Raw genomic sequence first — 16,479 nt, forward strand, 5'->3', positions numbered from 1 at the left:
GCGAAGAAATCGCCCATTGAAAAAAAAAAAAAAAAAAAAAAAAAAAAAAAAAAAAAAAAAAACAGAATGTACTGACTTCTGGACATTTTCCTTATCTGTTGTGGTGGATAGATCTGAAGGTGATTCCCCATGGTCCCCCTCACCTCCTGGTGTCTACATCTTTGCATAATCCTTTCCTCTCAAATGTGGCCAGGGCTGTGCCTTGCTTCAAACCCACAGAGCAAAGCAAAAGTGAAGAGATGCCATTCCCGTGCTTACATGAGATATGTAAGGCTGTCTCACCCCCTGACTGGCCTTTAAGAGGCCATGGAGCAAACTGCCTATGGAGAGGCTCTCATGTCAAGGAGTGGTGGGATGCCTATAGTGGCTGAAAACCTCAGTCATACAACCACAAGCAAATTAATTCTGCCAACAACCTGAGGGAACTTGGAAATGGGCTCTTCCCATCATATCTCCGGGTGAAAAGTAGCCTGGCTGATACCTTGATTTCAGCCTGGTGAGATCCTGCAACGGAGAACCTCACAAAGCCTGCCCAGACCCCTGCGCCACGGAAACTGTGAGATTATAAATGTATGTTTTAAGTTGTCCAGTTTGTGGTCATTTGCTATGTGTCAATAGAAAATGAATACAGGTGATTTCAGTGAGGTAGGATTTCAGCTTCGGCAATTCCATGGTATAATTGGATGGCTGGAGGATGGGAAGTATCTCAGTACCACTACTCTGTTTCTTCTGGGCTTCCTCCCAGACTCCTACTCATGTATGAGAGTTGGTGGAATTTGGGAGCAGAAAATGGCCTTAGGGTCACATGGACAAAGTGGGCAGAGATTCCTGTCACCTGGACATAGTACACATGACTATGAGAGAAAGAGTTGTCCAGGTGAGTTGATGCCGAAGCCCAAGCAACCAGGCTCTTGTCACTTGTAATGCTGAGTGGCTGGCACATGATTCAGAGGGACAGTTGTCTGTTAGGAACTTGAACTCACACCTGCTTACACACTTGTGCACATATGCAATGTGCACACACTCACACACACACATGCACACTGCTGGGCTCAGTTCCACCAAAGACGCATCTCTATTAATGTCTTGGAATAACAGGACCTTTCTGCTGCTTGGGATGTTTGTGACTTAGAATGCAAACTCAGGGTTCCTATCTTAAGGCAAGCCATGGTCCATCTCTATGACTTCGCTTCTTCAGAAAGGGATACTTTCTCTGAGCAGGTTCTCAGGTATGAGAATGCGTGATAAGTGGCCCTTGAAAGTGAACTTTGGTGTCCACCAAGAAGTATCCTGGCAAAGAACTAGCAGTAAAATGAATAAGAGTCACATTCACATGAGTCAAATGCTCACTTTTTTTTTTTTTGTCTCATTTCCAGCAACTTCTTGAAGCGTTATGGGATGCAGTTTTGGGGCAATCAGGTGGTTTCGTGGAAAGAGCTCATGTTCCTGTCCTAGCTCCAGCATGCATTCTCACAGACGTGAGCTCAAAGGAAATCCTTTCCCCTACAGATTCTCATTTTTCTCTCCTGTAAAAATAAAGGGGCTAGGAGCTGGCTGGCGGCATGGTGGTTAAGGATGCGAGACTCCCACAGGGCTGATCACAGTTTGAGTGCCAGAACTGGCAACTTGCTTTCTCACTTTCTCTCTCTCTCTCTCATTCTCACTCTGTCCCTCTCTGATCAAATTAAAATAAGTAAATAAATAAAGTTAAATGAAATAATTCTTCTTTTTAAGAATTTCTTTTGAAGAATTATTTTTTATTTAACTTTATTTATCATTATTATTATTTTCCAGTTTGATCAGAGAGAGAAAGAGAGTGAAAGTGAGAACTTGAACCGCAGTCGGCCATGTGGGAATCCAGCCCCCCTAACCACCACACCAACCTGCTGGCCCCAAATAAAATAATTCTTAAAAAAATAAAAGGGCTAAACTTTGGCAACTCAGTATTAAAATCCTATTTTTTTCTTCTTCTCACCTCTATTATTGATCATCATTGGCCATATTGATCATCAAGCCGTGAGTCCGTCACTGCAAATGTCTGAAGTCCCCTCAAACATCCCAACTATGACACCTTGGGTATTTAATTTACTCGGCTCATACTTGTGCTTAGAGTATCAATCAGAACTCTGTATATTTTTGTTTGACAGCGAGGTCTTCATTTTATGTAAGCTATTATGCTTACAACTTAGGGTGGGTATGTTCTGATTTCCCACAGCAAGGACCTGTATTTTGGTGTGGTGAAAGATTTCAGGAGGGACCCAAATCTATCTTCAGTCATAAAAGGAATCACGGTGGGTAAATACACTGACACTGACTTCCCAGAACCCTTGCTTTTTCCCTAATATTTTTTTAAAGCTTATTTATTTCCTCCGTGAATGAGAAAGAAGAGAGAGAGAGACAGCACCTGCGACAAGGTCTTCACATTACAATCAACCCCCTCCTTAGCTAACCCCGGACAATGGGCACACACACCCCTGACACACTCAGGGACATCTCTGGACATGTACCCATATAGGCCAGACTTGTAAAGCATTGGATTTCCACCGGCTGACCCCTTTACATAGTGTACAGATCTCCATCCTGGCATATGGTATGGTAGTCAGGCATTCCAAGGAGAGCTGGAAAACAAATGACACATGTGACTCACTTTTCTAATTTCGGGTACACGGTAGGATTACAGAGGGAAGGACAGAGAAAAGGAACTCTCAGTGGCATCACCCCACCACTCTTCCAATGGCAGCAACTGTGCTCTGCCCCATGCTTACATGTCCCACTCAGCAAAATCAAAGCTGAATAGTTCATCATACCTACCCTTCTTAGAAGGCCCTTATTGTCTGTCTGCTGTTAATCAAACATGTCCCTTGAAGGGAGTTAGTAAGTAATTCCTTCCAACCTACATCATATCCTCTACGAAAGGGATTACGGTAAATATTAAGAAGCCACACTTTTGCCATCATTACAGGTTGACATCCCAGTTCTCTCATCTATCGAAGATAATTATCTAATAATGACCATACCAGAGGGTTAGTTAAAGATTAAATGAGAAAACTGATAGTTTGGACTGGACACTCAAGAAGAATTATTTTCTAAGGCTGTCTAACTTGAAAATGTTACTTGTCTTGGCTGACTGAGCATTTCACACTCAGCTCCATTCCTATGAAAAGGAACTTTCAAACCTTACCAGCTCACATTGGTTTGAGTTTCAGGCTTTATCTACTTCAGCCACTGAGACAGAGAATCGCAGCCCCAGGGCCTTTCGATTCAAGCCTTTTGCACTATGCCCTGTGTTGTAAGTTATGGAAACCCAACTTGGTCCACTAAAATAATAGTCACTGTATTGGCTTGTGTAACAAAGAGTCCAGCAGTAGGGCCAATTTTAGGCAAAGATTGATCCTGTACTTAAAATGGCACCAAGGAACTGGTTTCTTTGTGCCTCTTGACTCTTTTTCATGCATAACCTTCATGCTGAGAGTGATTTCCCCTTATGGTCCCAAGATAACCACCGCTGAGACCCCATACTTCCTCTTTCACATCCAGCAGGGGGGATTCAGAGTTTCTACCTGACATTCCCAGAAAATATCTTAAAGTTCATCTGGCTGCATTGCCTTAGCTCCTAGGACCAGACCTGAACCATCACTGTAGCTAGAGAAGGAATGTGCTGGTGGCTCAGTCCAGGACAGGAGAGCCAGCCCTGGAAGTAAAGACAAAGCCAGCTCTGCCAGATCATGTGAACTGCCAAAGAGAACGAGGGGTTCCTGGGAAAGGGAAGGGAAGCTGGAGATACAAACAACATCCTTCATGTCCCTCATTTTATGAATGGGAAATTGAGACCAGAGATGGAAAAGGCCTGTCCAAGCTGACAGCAGAGCTGGGACTACAACCCAACCTTTCAGTATGAAGACCCTGTATGAGGAGAGCTTCAAAAAGTCCACAAAAATGCAAATAAAGTTTAAATTTTTTGGGATCCAATTTTGTTTTCTTTTTTTTTTTTGGAGAGGTTTTTGCTATAGGGCGCGTGCGCTCGCCAGACAGACAGAGAGAGACAGAGAGATAGAAAGCGAGAAATCACCCCCCAGGGGGGATGGCCATGCCGCAATCCCTTCTCCTCCATTCTCCTCTTGGGATCTTGGGCACACAGCACACGCGCCCGGCGTGAGTTTAAGCCACCGGGTCTGGGACTTGAACCGTGGTCGACTACGTGGGAGTCCAGCGACATAGCCATTACGCTAACTGCTGGTCCCTGGTCCAAAATATTTTGAAATCCATACATTTTTTTAAATGATATTTATTTTTCATGAACTTCTGAAGACACCTCATATTATTTCTACTTTATTCAGGCCAACTCACCCAATATTGACTCAGGAAGTCAGTGTGAGGTCAGACCAGTTTCTCCCCAAATTTAAATGAATCCCTTTGGAGTACCACACTTCAAACACCTCCAAGGAGCTTCCAGCAAAAAGAAAACACACTTGTGCCCCAAGAATTCTTGCAGCCACAACAATCAACCTCCTTCCCTCTTGGGGCCCACTAAGAACCAAGTAGCTCTTGCTACTTTTAAGAAAAAACATGCATTCTGATGTACAAACATGATCGCATATTCATGCACTCAAAATCTAATTTTAGCTGCAAGAGACTTCATTATAAGATGCTCACATAATTAAGCAGTTTTCTTCCTAGGGTTTGGAAGTCTGTCTATTCTTTTCTCTCATTTACACATCACTGGGATGATCAGAATGTGTTTTAGTTTTTAAAAATGATATATTTTGGTTTTCCAAATTGATCCACAACAGGAGATGAAATCCACAAAAATGACATGTTTTAACACAGGTTTGGGTAACTCCATAGCCTTGCTATTAGAGATGGGATCTATAGACCAGGTTTGGTTCTTGTGTTTTAATTGGTTCCTGATGCATTTACACTGCTGCCCCATGTAAGATCAGCTCTTACTCCCCTTGGCTGGTTGAGACATTATTTTCTTCACTGAGAAGCCAAGAATCTGTCAATGAGACTTACCTTAAACAAATGGACTTTGCCCAGAGGAAAGACAGAGCCCGCATTTCCTGTTTCTGATGAGGTTGCCTACAGAGGCAGACCTGGGATGAAGGGTGCAGGAGAGCGGTAGCAGCTGCAAGAGCCTCTGCACCTTGCTCATACAACATCTGGAAGCACCTGCCAAGTGTGAGGTGCCTCAGCGTGAACCGGATGGGCCCTGACACTTATCATTCTACTCACCTGTACTCCTAGCTAGGCTGTAAAGTACCAGGCCACGGGAGCAGGCACATTCCACCTAGAAGATGAAGGCTCTGAGCACCTGGCCTCCATGAATGCACCAGTGCAACCATGTGAAGAGAGCTGTTGCTCTCCCCAGACTCCTGGGGTGGTAGGGAGCCCAGTGGTCATGCCTGGCTATAGTCCTCTCTCCACACCTTGGCCCTTTCTGGTGTTCTTCTGTGTCTTTTAAAAATTGTTCTGGGGTACATGTGTGTCCTGACTTCCCTTCTAATTCCTGAGGAATTTCCATGCTACAACTCAGGAGAAACAGCCTCAATGAGGACCTTCGCAGATTGGACTGTGGAGTCATCCCGTACCAGTGAACGTTAACAAAGGCCTTGGCCTTCCCTGTTCTGAACCGAACTAAGTGATATTATAGGCAGGTCAAGAACAGCTTCACATCAGTGTGGGTTTTGGGAGAATTCCAGGAAGGACTTGGAGACCACCAGGAACACAGATGCTCAAACCTACCCACTGGCCAAATTGAAGATAGGCAGCAGGGGGCTCCCCTGGGTCCTATCTCTCTCTGTGCTCATGGAGTACGGCTCTCAGGACAATTGGGGGTCAGGGCACTCTGATGCCCAGTTCTTCCGAACCCTCACCTTATTTTCTGCTCCCACTTAGACCGAGTCTCTCTGATGGCTGTTCTAGGGCAGGACCAAGGAGCCTAGCCAGGGTTACCCCAAGACTAGAGAATCCATGGAGGGCCCTGCCCATCTTTCCCCCTTCCCAAGGGCTGGTATATAACCTGGCCCTAGAATCCCTCTTACATTTTGGCCCCAGAGCCTTGCTCTCAGATTGCACCCTCACCTTCCCAACCTAGTCTCTGCAGCTTCAGTTCTGAGCCCAAGATATGTATCAGAGGGTGACCTGAGAAAGTCAATAGCATCATACTTCTCCCCTTTTCTGTGCCCTACCTCTGTCCTCACCCACCCACTCTCCTCCTCCCCTTGGGTAGACACAGACAGACATGCTGAATACTCAACTGCCTACTCTGCAATCACACCTGGGTTTCCCAAGCCTCTGAGTCGTCACACATGCTCTTCTCTCTACCCTTCCCTTGCCTTGCTGGGACAACACTACAGATTCCTCAGAACCAGTGTAAAGCCACTGTGATGACCTTGGGCATGTCAGCTGACCCCCCTTGGGGCCCTGCACAGCACACAGACTCCTCTGTTAGGGAGTTTCTCATGGCCACTATAACAGCCCCTCCCCTGCTCCACTAGACCCTGAGCTGGAGGGGGAGAGGGGACCCTTCACATCTGTCTACTCCCTGTGGCTGGCACAAAGGAAGTGTCCATATCTGTAACTGCCTTTCCCCTGTGGTTGAGAAAATGGATGAGCAAGTGGGAAAGATGTCAGCCTCACAGAAATAGTGTCAAAGAGGCCAAGTGACAAAGCAACAGTGGCAGAAATTAGCTGGGTGAACGGAGAGGGCTTGACAACTGGGGGCGGGGGCAGGCAGACACTGTGGCCAGGGCTTTCCAGGTTCGCATGGACGGGTCATGTAGCCACTCTGTCCTCATGACTGTGGTGTGAGACCCCACACAGAGCGGGGGGCTTGTCAACATGGTGGGGCAGTCAGTCCCAGTGATCTCCAAGATGCTCCACTCTAGGGCCTCCCCATTCCCATCCCAGCCTCCTCCTAGTGGAATATGAATTCCCTTAGGACCTGGGCTTCTCCCCATGCCCTGCCCTTGACCCTCACAGCCTGCTTCTGGGGCCTGGTATAAATCCCCAGCTCCCCTGGGGACAGTCAGAGGAAGAAGCCAGGCACCAATGCTCCCCTGGGAGGAGCTCTGATGTAGGATGAGTTGGAAGGGGTGGGGCGGTGCACAGACTGGTAGTGCCTGGTCCTGAGATCAGCATATGCATTGGTGGGGGTGACGGTGGACAGCCAGTCCATCACAGAGAAGACAGAGGCAGGCTGCAGAGTCTGCGGTGCTGGGCATCACACCACACACATTTATGGGATGGCAGACACGCACCTCCCAGCAGCAAGTATTTCCACCCATGTCACTCTGAAGGTCCTTGCGGCTCAGAGCAAAAACACCCATCCAGCCCAGCCTCCCAGAGTCAAGGCCCCTGAAAGCAAGTCTATGCCGGGGCCGAGCACAGGAAACCAGGGCTGAAAGCCCAGGGGATGTGCCTTGTGTGGAAGAGACAGCAGCCAGCCCCTGGGAGCCCTTAACTTGGCCTCTGTGTGGCTGCGTCCTGCTGACTGCATTTGCAGGTCTGGGTGTGTCTGGCACACCTGGCATGGGTGGCTTTGGTGCATCAATACAGGCACTGTGAGCGTGAGTGGTGTCTGAGAACATATGGGCTCATTTGCGTGTGTCCATTTGTGTGTGTCTGTCTGGGTGGGCTGTGTGTCCAGGGCTCCCTGCATGTGAAGCAGCACCCAGTGGGCCTCCTGCTGACTACACGTCCCAGTGTGGCCACAGCCCAGGCAGAGGGGCAGGTGTGCAGCCCTGTGGCAAGGCTGCATCTCCCAGTAGGGGCGGGCAGAGCAGCCGGGGCCTATCATCTGGGCACGTACTCCCTGGGCAGCCCCGCCCAGTTGTGGTCACGCAGGGCCTTGTCCACTGTCCGGATGTAGCCATTGATCAAGTCCTTCATCTCCGGGGTGAAAGGCTCCAGGTCGTGAGGGCGCCGGCCACGCCGCCGGAAGCTGCCCTCCTTGTTGTTCTCCACGCAGAGCAGCCGCTCCTCGCTCACGGACACATTGAGGAAGGTCACCATCTCCCGCAGTGTGGGCACCAGGCTGCGCCGCAGCTCCTCGTAGTGCACCACCAGCAGCCTCTTCCCGTACTTGAGCCAGTCCAGGACGTGCGAGGACCACCACGAGGCGTAGCTGTTGACAAAGTCAGGCCACTCTGGGATGGGGAAAGAAAGACGCAGTCAGGGGCCAGCTTTGCTGGGGTGGCTGACCCCTTGGACTGGCTCACAGAGGGGAAGCAGCTGGCAATGCCCACTGCCCGGGATCTCCCTGGGAGGAGGAAGACCCTTTGGGTAACCTCGTGTGAATGAAGGGTTAGCATCAGGCTGGGCTCTGGAGAGTCCTGGACCTGCGGAGGGTGACCTTGAGTCGCCTTTCCCCGGCAGTTGTCTCCTTGGAAACATACCAAGTTAAGACAAATGCGGATGCCATGTGCCAAGAACCAGTTATCTGTCTTGTGGACTATGAATTCCTAGACCTTTGGGACTGGACCTTGACAGCAAGGGTTGGGAGTTGGTCCCAGGTCTGGGGCCTACTTGACAAAATGGGATCAGAGACCAGTGGGAAACCAAGGCAGGGCATCTCTGTCCAAATAAATCACAGCACCCTGATTTCATCCCCGGCCACTATGCACTCTGATGTGATGGAAAGGGAAGCAGCTGGGATTCTCACTGCCCATTGCCGAGGGCCAGCATGCCCAGAATCCCCCATGGAGAATGGCCCTTCTAGTGTGTGAGCAGGTGGTGTGGAGAGCTGCTGGGCTTCCTGGTGAGATGAAGCTATGGTGCAGTCTCGATTTCCTGTCGGGGTCCTTTAATAGGGCCAAGGGCATATAGTGTCTGATTTCTCATGGTGCCTCATGAATCTGATTGTCACCTTGAACCTCTGACTCTACTGAGTGACAGGACACACAAAGTGAGGCCACAGATGAGGTGGCCTCAAACTTTTGCAGATGGTCTGCTCCATGAGACTTCTTTTCCAGCAAATTAAGAAATTAAAGTTTCAGAAGGAGGTGAGGTGCCAATCATCTCAAAAAATGGTTTCCATACTTGGGCTATTATGCTTCAAAGGCCATGTAGTGACCTTATGAGATAGGAACCATCCTTGTTTATAAGGTGAGGAAATGGAGGTTCAGAAGCAAGATGCATAGGTTACCTGGCATCACATAGCTCATCAGAGAAAGAAAGAGACCAGCGCGCAGCGTGCTAGACTCCTTACTAGAGTCTATCTCTATGGAGGGGGATATGGAAAGGGAAGGACTGGAAGCCAACCCAGGACACCGGGCAGCCTCAGATGACCCAGAGTCACAAGGGGACAGAAGCATAAGCTAGCCTGGCTTTAAGACCCCCCACAGCATCACATCTCATCACTCACCCTGCCGGACACAGCTTCTTTCTAACTGGCTGAATTTTATATCACTTATCACACAGACTTGTATCTCTATTTTTTTTTTTAATCACTCAAAAGCTAGACTTAGCATGCCTCAAGGGCAGAAGCCCCTGGGGCCCTGGACCACATAGTAGGACATCAGAAAGTGGTCAGTCGCCTGACTCAACAAACCCAGCTGTATTGGGAAGCAAGCCAATATGACCTGAACATCGGCATCCTCACAAAATCCCTGTGTTGAAGCCCTAGCTCCCATTGTGATGGTATTTGGAGATGGGCCCTTTGGGAGATGATTAGGGTCAGATGAAGTCATGAGGGTGGGGCTCTCAGGATAGGAGTAGTGACTTCATAAGAAGAGGTACGTGGGGCTAAGTAGTGGTACAACTGGGCTCACATGGGACAGATGCTGAGTTTGCCTCCTGGGAGCTTCCTGAGCTCACTAGGCAAGCACATGTGTGTTACGATCTGGGGCAGCTGAGAATAGACTCAGAGTGTAGGAACCCTGCCAGGGTACCTGTCTAGCTCTATCTGTTTCTCATGGAAGAAAGAGATAACATTTAACAGAAGAAGAAGAAACACCAGAGAGCTTTCCCCCTCTCTCTCTCCATCATGAGAGGACACAGCAAGCAGCAAGAAGGTGGCCATCTGCAAGCCAGGAGGACAGCCCTCATCAGAAACCTAATCATCTGACACTTTGACCTTGGACTTTGCAGCCTCCAGAACTGTAATTAATCAGTGTCTGGTGTTTGTGTCACCCAGGCTATGGCATTTTGTTGTGGCAGCTTGAGCAGGCTAACACATCAGGTTTGAGACCAGGCTCTGCCACACACCTTCAAGGCCACCTGGAGAAGCCACATAGCCATGGTCTCTGGGCTTCTCTGGAAAGAAGGGCTGATGGTGATATTCCTCTGGAACAATCTGAAGAGTCGGTGAATGGCAGCTTTGGAGGAGACTGGCATGCTGAGCACTGACTGCGCCCCTGCACACACATCGTCTCATCTACTCCTTGACAGCCCTGGGATATAGGCTATTGTCTCACTTTATACAGAAGGCAGAGGAGGGTACAAAACAGCACCATCTGCATCTGAAGCCAGACCTTTTCTCGTAGTTTTGTGTGAGTTCCTGAGTATGACCACCCCTACCTGGGTGGGGACAGAGGAGATTCCTGGCTATCAAACTGGAATCCGTGTAAGACACTATGAGGTATGGATCTGAGCAGGCACTGTGAGGTGGGAAGCAGGTGAGCTCAAACCCAGGAGCAGCAGCACAAGGCCCTCAGGAGGGCTGTGGGTACTGATCTGTATCCCTGTGGGCATCCAGCCTGCACTGACAGTGCGTCCTCACCCTCCTCTCCCCCTGGCCTCCTGTTACCTTTGCTCTTCCAGTTACGGTCAGCTGCGTAGCCCAGGTGCCCGGCACATTTCCTGTTAAACTCAGCCACCAGGGACCTGTATGGATTCCGGATCAGCAAGATGGCCGAATCAAACATCTCGATCTCCCTCCTGCCACTCTCGTGGGTCTTTACACAGATGGTGCGCCGGCTCCTCCAGTGGTCCTTCTCACCCTTGAACCCTGCCACAAAAAAAGAGAGGGCCCCTGTGGAGGAAGGTGTCCATGGGGACTCCTTCCACAGCAGCAGGCAGGTCTGAATGTTAACCTGGAGCCCTCCAGGAAAGCTGCTGGCAGGGATATAAGAGAGGCCCACAGAGATACAGCAGAGGATCTGGGAGAACCTGTGGATGGTGACAGAAACTGCCTCACTGAAGGGACTCCTGTCCAAGGGAAAGTGAGAGCAGGAGGTGTCTAAGAGTAGGAAACTATGGCATCTGCATGAAAAATGAGATAAGGCACTTCCTGCAGGACCCCATGAGCCAAGAGGCAGAGGACCTGACCATGTCCTCTTTATAGACACTGGAGATGCCTTACATACATTTTTGGCATTTTCATGGAGATAATTTCATAGGAGTCCTTGAAATAACTCAGTTAGATGAAGAAACTAAGGCGCAGCCAGATGAAGAAACCTGAGGCTCAGAATGAGTGTGGGGCTGGCCCAGGATCATACAGCACTATGACAATAGTGCTAGGGCTCTCTCCACATGGCTTTGTGCATTCCTGTGAGGCCTCTAGCTTCTATTCACCTTCCAACAGTGTTAGCAGGACCACGCTATTAGGTTCAATAGCAGCAAACAGTGGTAGCCCCTTCTCCAACCAACCGTGCCATGGTCCCCTTATAGGGCCCCAGCTTAGTACATATAGCAATTCTGCACCTTGGACTCCAGAGCAGGTCTGGTCCAGATCTCACCCACAGTATTTAAGCCCAGCCTCATGGAACCTGGGCCCAGTTGCTATGAATGGAGACTTGCTCCCATTGACCATCCATCCTCTCTGGGGCCTATCTCCTCTCTTGTTCCCTTAAGCATCCCTGGGTGCTTGGAATCTGAGTGGTTAAGTGGCTGAGAAGGCCAAACTCTACCCAGATATCCTCAGAGTCAGATGAGTATCAATAAAGGTTATTGTGTGCTCACTGTACTTCAGAGATAACAAGATAAGACTCAGAGCCTCTCTTTAAGCTTGCAATCTAGTAGCAAGAGTAACCCAAGCACAGAGCATGAGAGCTTATGGGAACAAAAAGTAGGGAAATCAGTGGGATATCATAAAGGGCTTCCTAGAAAGGGGTCTCCTAAACCTAATACCTTGGCAACATTCCAATGTGGCTCATGCCACCTAGCTCTGGGGACATGCTCCATAAATGTTCATGAGTTTATCTTGGGTTCTTTGAATCGAAATGAGTCCTTCCTCCCATATGTCTTCATGAATGGCAGGGAAGCTTTTATATCTACAGTGAGCAGTGAGTGATTCTTTGATGCCTGGAAAATGCAAGTCTCTTTTGATTTGGAAAGTCTGGGTTTATTCATTGAAACTCAACACATGTTTGAAATTCATCTCCACCATGGGCCAAACACCAAAAGCTTTTGCTTTGATTCATTCTGTCAAACAGCTAGGAAATGTTGTGAAAAGAAGAGTCAAATCATGGGTTGAATAAACTTGAGATCTAGTCTTTGACAACCCCATGACCCAGGGTGTTTTTAATAGCCTGAGCCTATTCCAACAATAACTCCTCTGCCTTGCAGCTCAGACCACATTCAGCTATCAAAACAGGCTGGCATTCTGACACTGGAGATGCCTTGTGAATTTTGCATGTGTGTGTGTCATTGTTAGTGCTCTGAAGCCAGTGGTTACACCTAACCAGGTTCCAAGATGCATCGGCTATCTCTACAGAATCTTTGAGGTAGTGTCATTCCAACCCTGATAGTTGTCTATTCCAGAGACTGGGTCACTGGGCCACTTGGCCATAAGGAGACTGCTTAAATAAGGTAAAGGCCATGGGACCAGCAGTTAGCGTAATGGCTACGTCGCTGGACGCCCATGTAGTCGACCGCGGTTCGAGTCCCAGACCGGGTGGCTTAAACTCACACCGGGCGTGTGTGCATGCATGCCCAAGATCCCGAGAGGAGAATGGAGGAGAAGGGATTGCGGCGTGGCCAGCCCCCCGGGGGGTGATTTCTTGCTTTCTGTCTCTCTGTCTCTCTCTGTCTGTCTGGTAAGCGCACGCGCCCTATAGCAAAAACCTCTCTAAATAAATGAATAAATAAATAAATAAATAAATAAATAAATAAATAAATAAATAAATAAATAAATAAATAAATAAATAAATAAATAAATAAATAAATAAATAAATAAATAAATAAATAAATAAATAAATAAATAAATAAATAAATAAATAAATAAATAAATAAATAAATAAATAAATAAATAAATAAATAAATAAATAAATAAATAAATAAATAAATAAATAAATAAATAAATAAATAAATAAATAAATAAATAAATAAATAAATAAATAAATAAATAAATAAATAAATAAATAAATAAATAAATAAATAAATAAATAAATAAATAAATAAATAAATAAATAAATAAATAAATAAATAAATAAATAAATAAATAAATAAATAAATAAATAAATAAATAAATAAATAAATAAATAAATAAATAAATAAATAAATAAATAAATAAATAAATAAATAAATAAATAAATAAATAAATAAATAAATAAATAAATAAATAAATAAATAAATAAATAAATAAATAAATAAATAAATAAATAAATAAATAAATAAATAAATAAATAAATAAATAAATAAATAAGGTAAAGGCCTTCTAGATAACTACAGCCTGGGCACACTGGGTGATTCTGAGAGGACAAGAACAGAACGAGCAGGACCATGTGCTTATCTGGTCAATTTTTCCCTCACCTGAAAGTGCCCATGGCACTCAAGATTTCCAAGGAAGATGGAGATGGTTACATGGACAAACAACTTGGTTTTTCCCCAACCAGACTAAGGTGGTTATGACTGATCCCAAAACTCACTGCCGTGCTCAGGAAGTTTCTCTTTCTCTATGATGTTACTGATAGCGTCATCTTTTCCTAAACTAAACTCTTGTTAAGGAACCCAGAGAAAAATGTTGTAACACTTGACAAAAGAGGAATACATTTTGCCAAATTTAGATGCCACTTGACTTGTCTGGGATTCTTCATTCTCAAACAGCACACAGACTTGAGTCATTTAAGTTAATGTACTTGGCATAATGAGGCCTCTTATTTCTACCAGGCAAAGATTAGACATCATGAAACTCTTGAAGATTTTTGGACCTATTTTGATGAACTATTTTTTGTCTCAAAGAAAAGGGGAGGGGCGGGGATGGAAGAGGGGCTGGTCAGTGGTACAGCAGTAATACAACGCTCTGTGAGGCTGATCCAAATGAGAAAGTCCCATGTTTGCATCCAGAGACTTCCCTGAGGATGCCTGGAACATGCTTGCCCGTGATCAAACACAAAGGTCTCCCTGAACACGCCAGGCACACAAGCACACGCTATGTGGGGCTAGCTAAGGCTTGGGGGGAGCTCCTAGTGGGGGTTCTGTCTCTTTCTTGCTCATGGAAATGAAGGAAATGAAACAAATTTAGAAAAAAGGGAATGAGTAGAGTAATCAGATTCACCCCTACTTATTGTGGGTTCTAAAAGATGGAGAAAATTCAAGAAATGTTTATTAGGGTGAAATCCAAGCTACTACTATTTCCCTTTGAACCCAGAAGAGGCACTAGCTAATCAAGTCCCTCTCAAAGGGTGGTCCTGGGGCTGTCTGCACCAGAATCACTTGGGAGTGTGCTAGAAATGCAAATCTCTAGGCCCCTCTTCAAAACAGTTGAACAAGACTCTCTGGAGGGTACAATCCAGGAATCTGTTTTCACAAGCCTTCAGATGATTCTATGCACACTGAAGTTTGAGAAGCACTGTACTAGCTCCCAGGAGCTCAGCTGGCAAAGTAGGATCTGCCTTCAGCCTCCTCTGTAGCTCTTACTTACCTTTGTTGTAGAGGGTTCCATCAAAGTAGTAGCTCCCTGTGTAGAAGCCTGTAGCGTGCTCGATGAGGTGCCTCGCCCACGTGTTCCCAGCTCCTGGGAAGCTTGACAAAGCCACAAATACTTTGGATTTGGTGGGCAGGAACCTCCTGTCTGTGCATCGAGTGTCTGAAAATCCAGAAGACATCACGGGTGACTCACCACCACTGTGACTCACAGATTCACTGCTGGAGTCCTCTAGACAGCCTGATGACCCAAGACTCCCATATAACGGGCGGGAAAAAAGAGGCCCAAAAGGAGAAAGGATGTGCCCCCTGTACCCCGGCTTCACAGGTCTGTCTAGACAAAGAGCTGAGACAAGGCCTCCCACACTCCAGTCCAGGGGTAGGTGGGAATCAGGCCCTGAGGCCACAGCAAACCCTGGCTGTCAGCACAGCACAGACAGCTCCAGGCTCTGACAGGGGAGGTGGGTGGGGTTGTGGCTGGGCTGCACAATGCCGCACACCCAGGTGCAGCTGCAACTCACTAGGCTGGACTAATGGCAGGCAAGTAACTCTCCAAGTGTCCTCGTTCTTCCCTGGGGCTGCTGCATGCAGCACAGGAAACTATCAGGAGAAAGTCCCAAAGTACCAGGGTCATGGCAGGCTTCTTTCTGATGAAGGTAGAAAGGCCCTTCCTCGCCTACTTTTCCCCTGTCAGTTCCTACGCTAGCTGGGGCAGACCTGATACTCATGCCAAGGAACAGGGCCAGGCCCTGGACACTAGAGGTCCCTTTGGCCTCTGGGCTCCTTTCTTCCCAGATTTCTCAGCCTACCACCTTGCCACTGCTTTTCCTCTGGGCCCTTCCTCTCTCTGCTCTTCCCCTTCTTCACTTATCACCACCACCATCCCCAGGGACTCAGATAAAGGGCCAGATATTCTTTAAAGTGAGTCCAGCATTCAGCCTCCAGGGAGGTGAGGCCTCACCTTTCCCATTGCCTCCACCACCCATAAAGATGCCAGTATCTTTTACACACACTCACCCCACCCCACCTCAGGATGGCACACTCAGCCATGATTGGTATTTCCAAACTCTTGAAGCTCTCTCCAAACCTCACACCAATTGCCACAGCCAGTGGTGGGTGCAGAGCTCACCTTGCACAGGTGTCTGGTAGACCTCACAGTACTCCGCCAGCCTCTGCGTCTCGGGGTCCTGGCCACACAGCGTGCTGTCCACAGCATCCCGCAGGCTGAACTGGGGGGTGGGGTAAGCACAGTAGCACTCCCAGCCCCTGAGGACGGCCAAGGGGAACTCCTGCCAGGAAGGGAGAGGAAGAGGCATCCTGAGTGAATGCAGGCCACATCTCTGGCAGCGCAGGTTCGGGATGAGCAGGGTGGATGGATTGCCGGCCACATGAGATCAACGGGTGGATGAGACCATCCATCCTTCCACTGCCAGACTCTGAGCCCAAAACTGGAGGAGACAAAGTTCCTGTCCTCAAGTACTCACAGTTGGCCGGGTGCTGAGTCAACAGTTAACCCAATGTGCAACACCATGATGGGAGCAGGGGGGTTGGGGGGCAGAACACAGAATGAGGGAGCTGGGCTGCAACTGGGCTTTCCAGATGTCTAGGCTCTGTCAGGAGTGCCAGAGGGAAACAGCATTCCAGGACCGGAAGCCCACACCGGGCAACCCCGGG

At 47.7% G+C, this 16,479-nt stretch overlaps 1 protein-coding gene across 4 annotated transcripts in view; it reads right to left on the bottom strand.

Moving 5' to 3' along the window:
- Positions 1-4,364: 4,364 nt before the first annotated feature.
- The window catches only part of WSCD1 (WSC domain sialate O sulfotransferase 1), a 53,068-nt gene continuing 40,953 nt past the window's right edge, over positions 4,365-16,479 (bottom strand). For all 4 annotated transcript variants that reach the window (XM_006165147.3, XM_006165149.3, XM_006165148.3 and 1 more), the window contains exons 6-9: positions 15,935-16,094; positions 14,804-14,968; positions 10,748-10,948; positions 4,365-8,147 (exon numbers count right to left, since the gene is read on the bottom strand). In XM_006165147.3, the coding sequence (XP_006165209.1) occupies positions 7,795-8,147; positions 10,748-10,948; positions 14,804-14,968; positions 15,935-16,094 (879 nt within the window). In that variant the 3' untranslated portion in view covers positions 4,365-7,794. The remainder of the gene's footprint in view (positions 8,148-10,747; positions 10,949-14,803; positions 14,969-15,934; positions 16,095-16,479) is intronic.

The sequence above is a fragment of the Tupaia chinensis genome, unplaced genomic scaffold, assembly GCF_000334495.1.
Source record: "Tupaia chinensis unplaced genomic scaffold, TupChi_1.0 Scaffold143814_1, whole genome shotgun sequence".
Taxonomy (NCBI): Eukaryota; Metazoa; Chordata; class Mammalia; order Scandentia; family Tupaiidae; genus Tupaia; species Tupaia belangeri.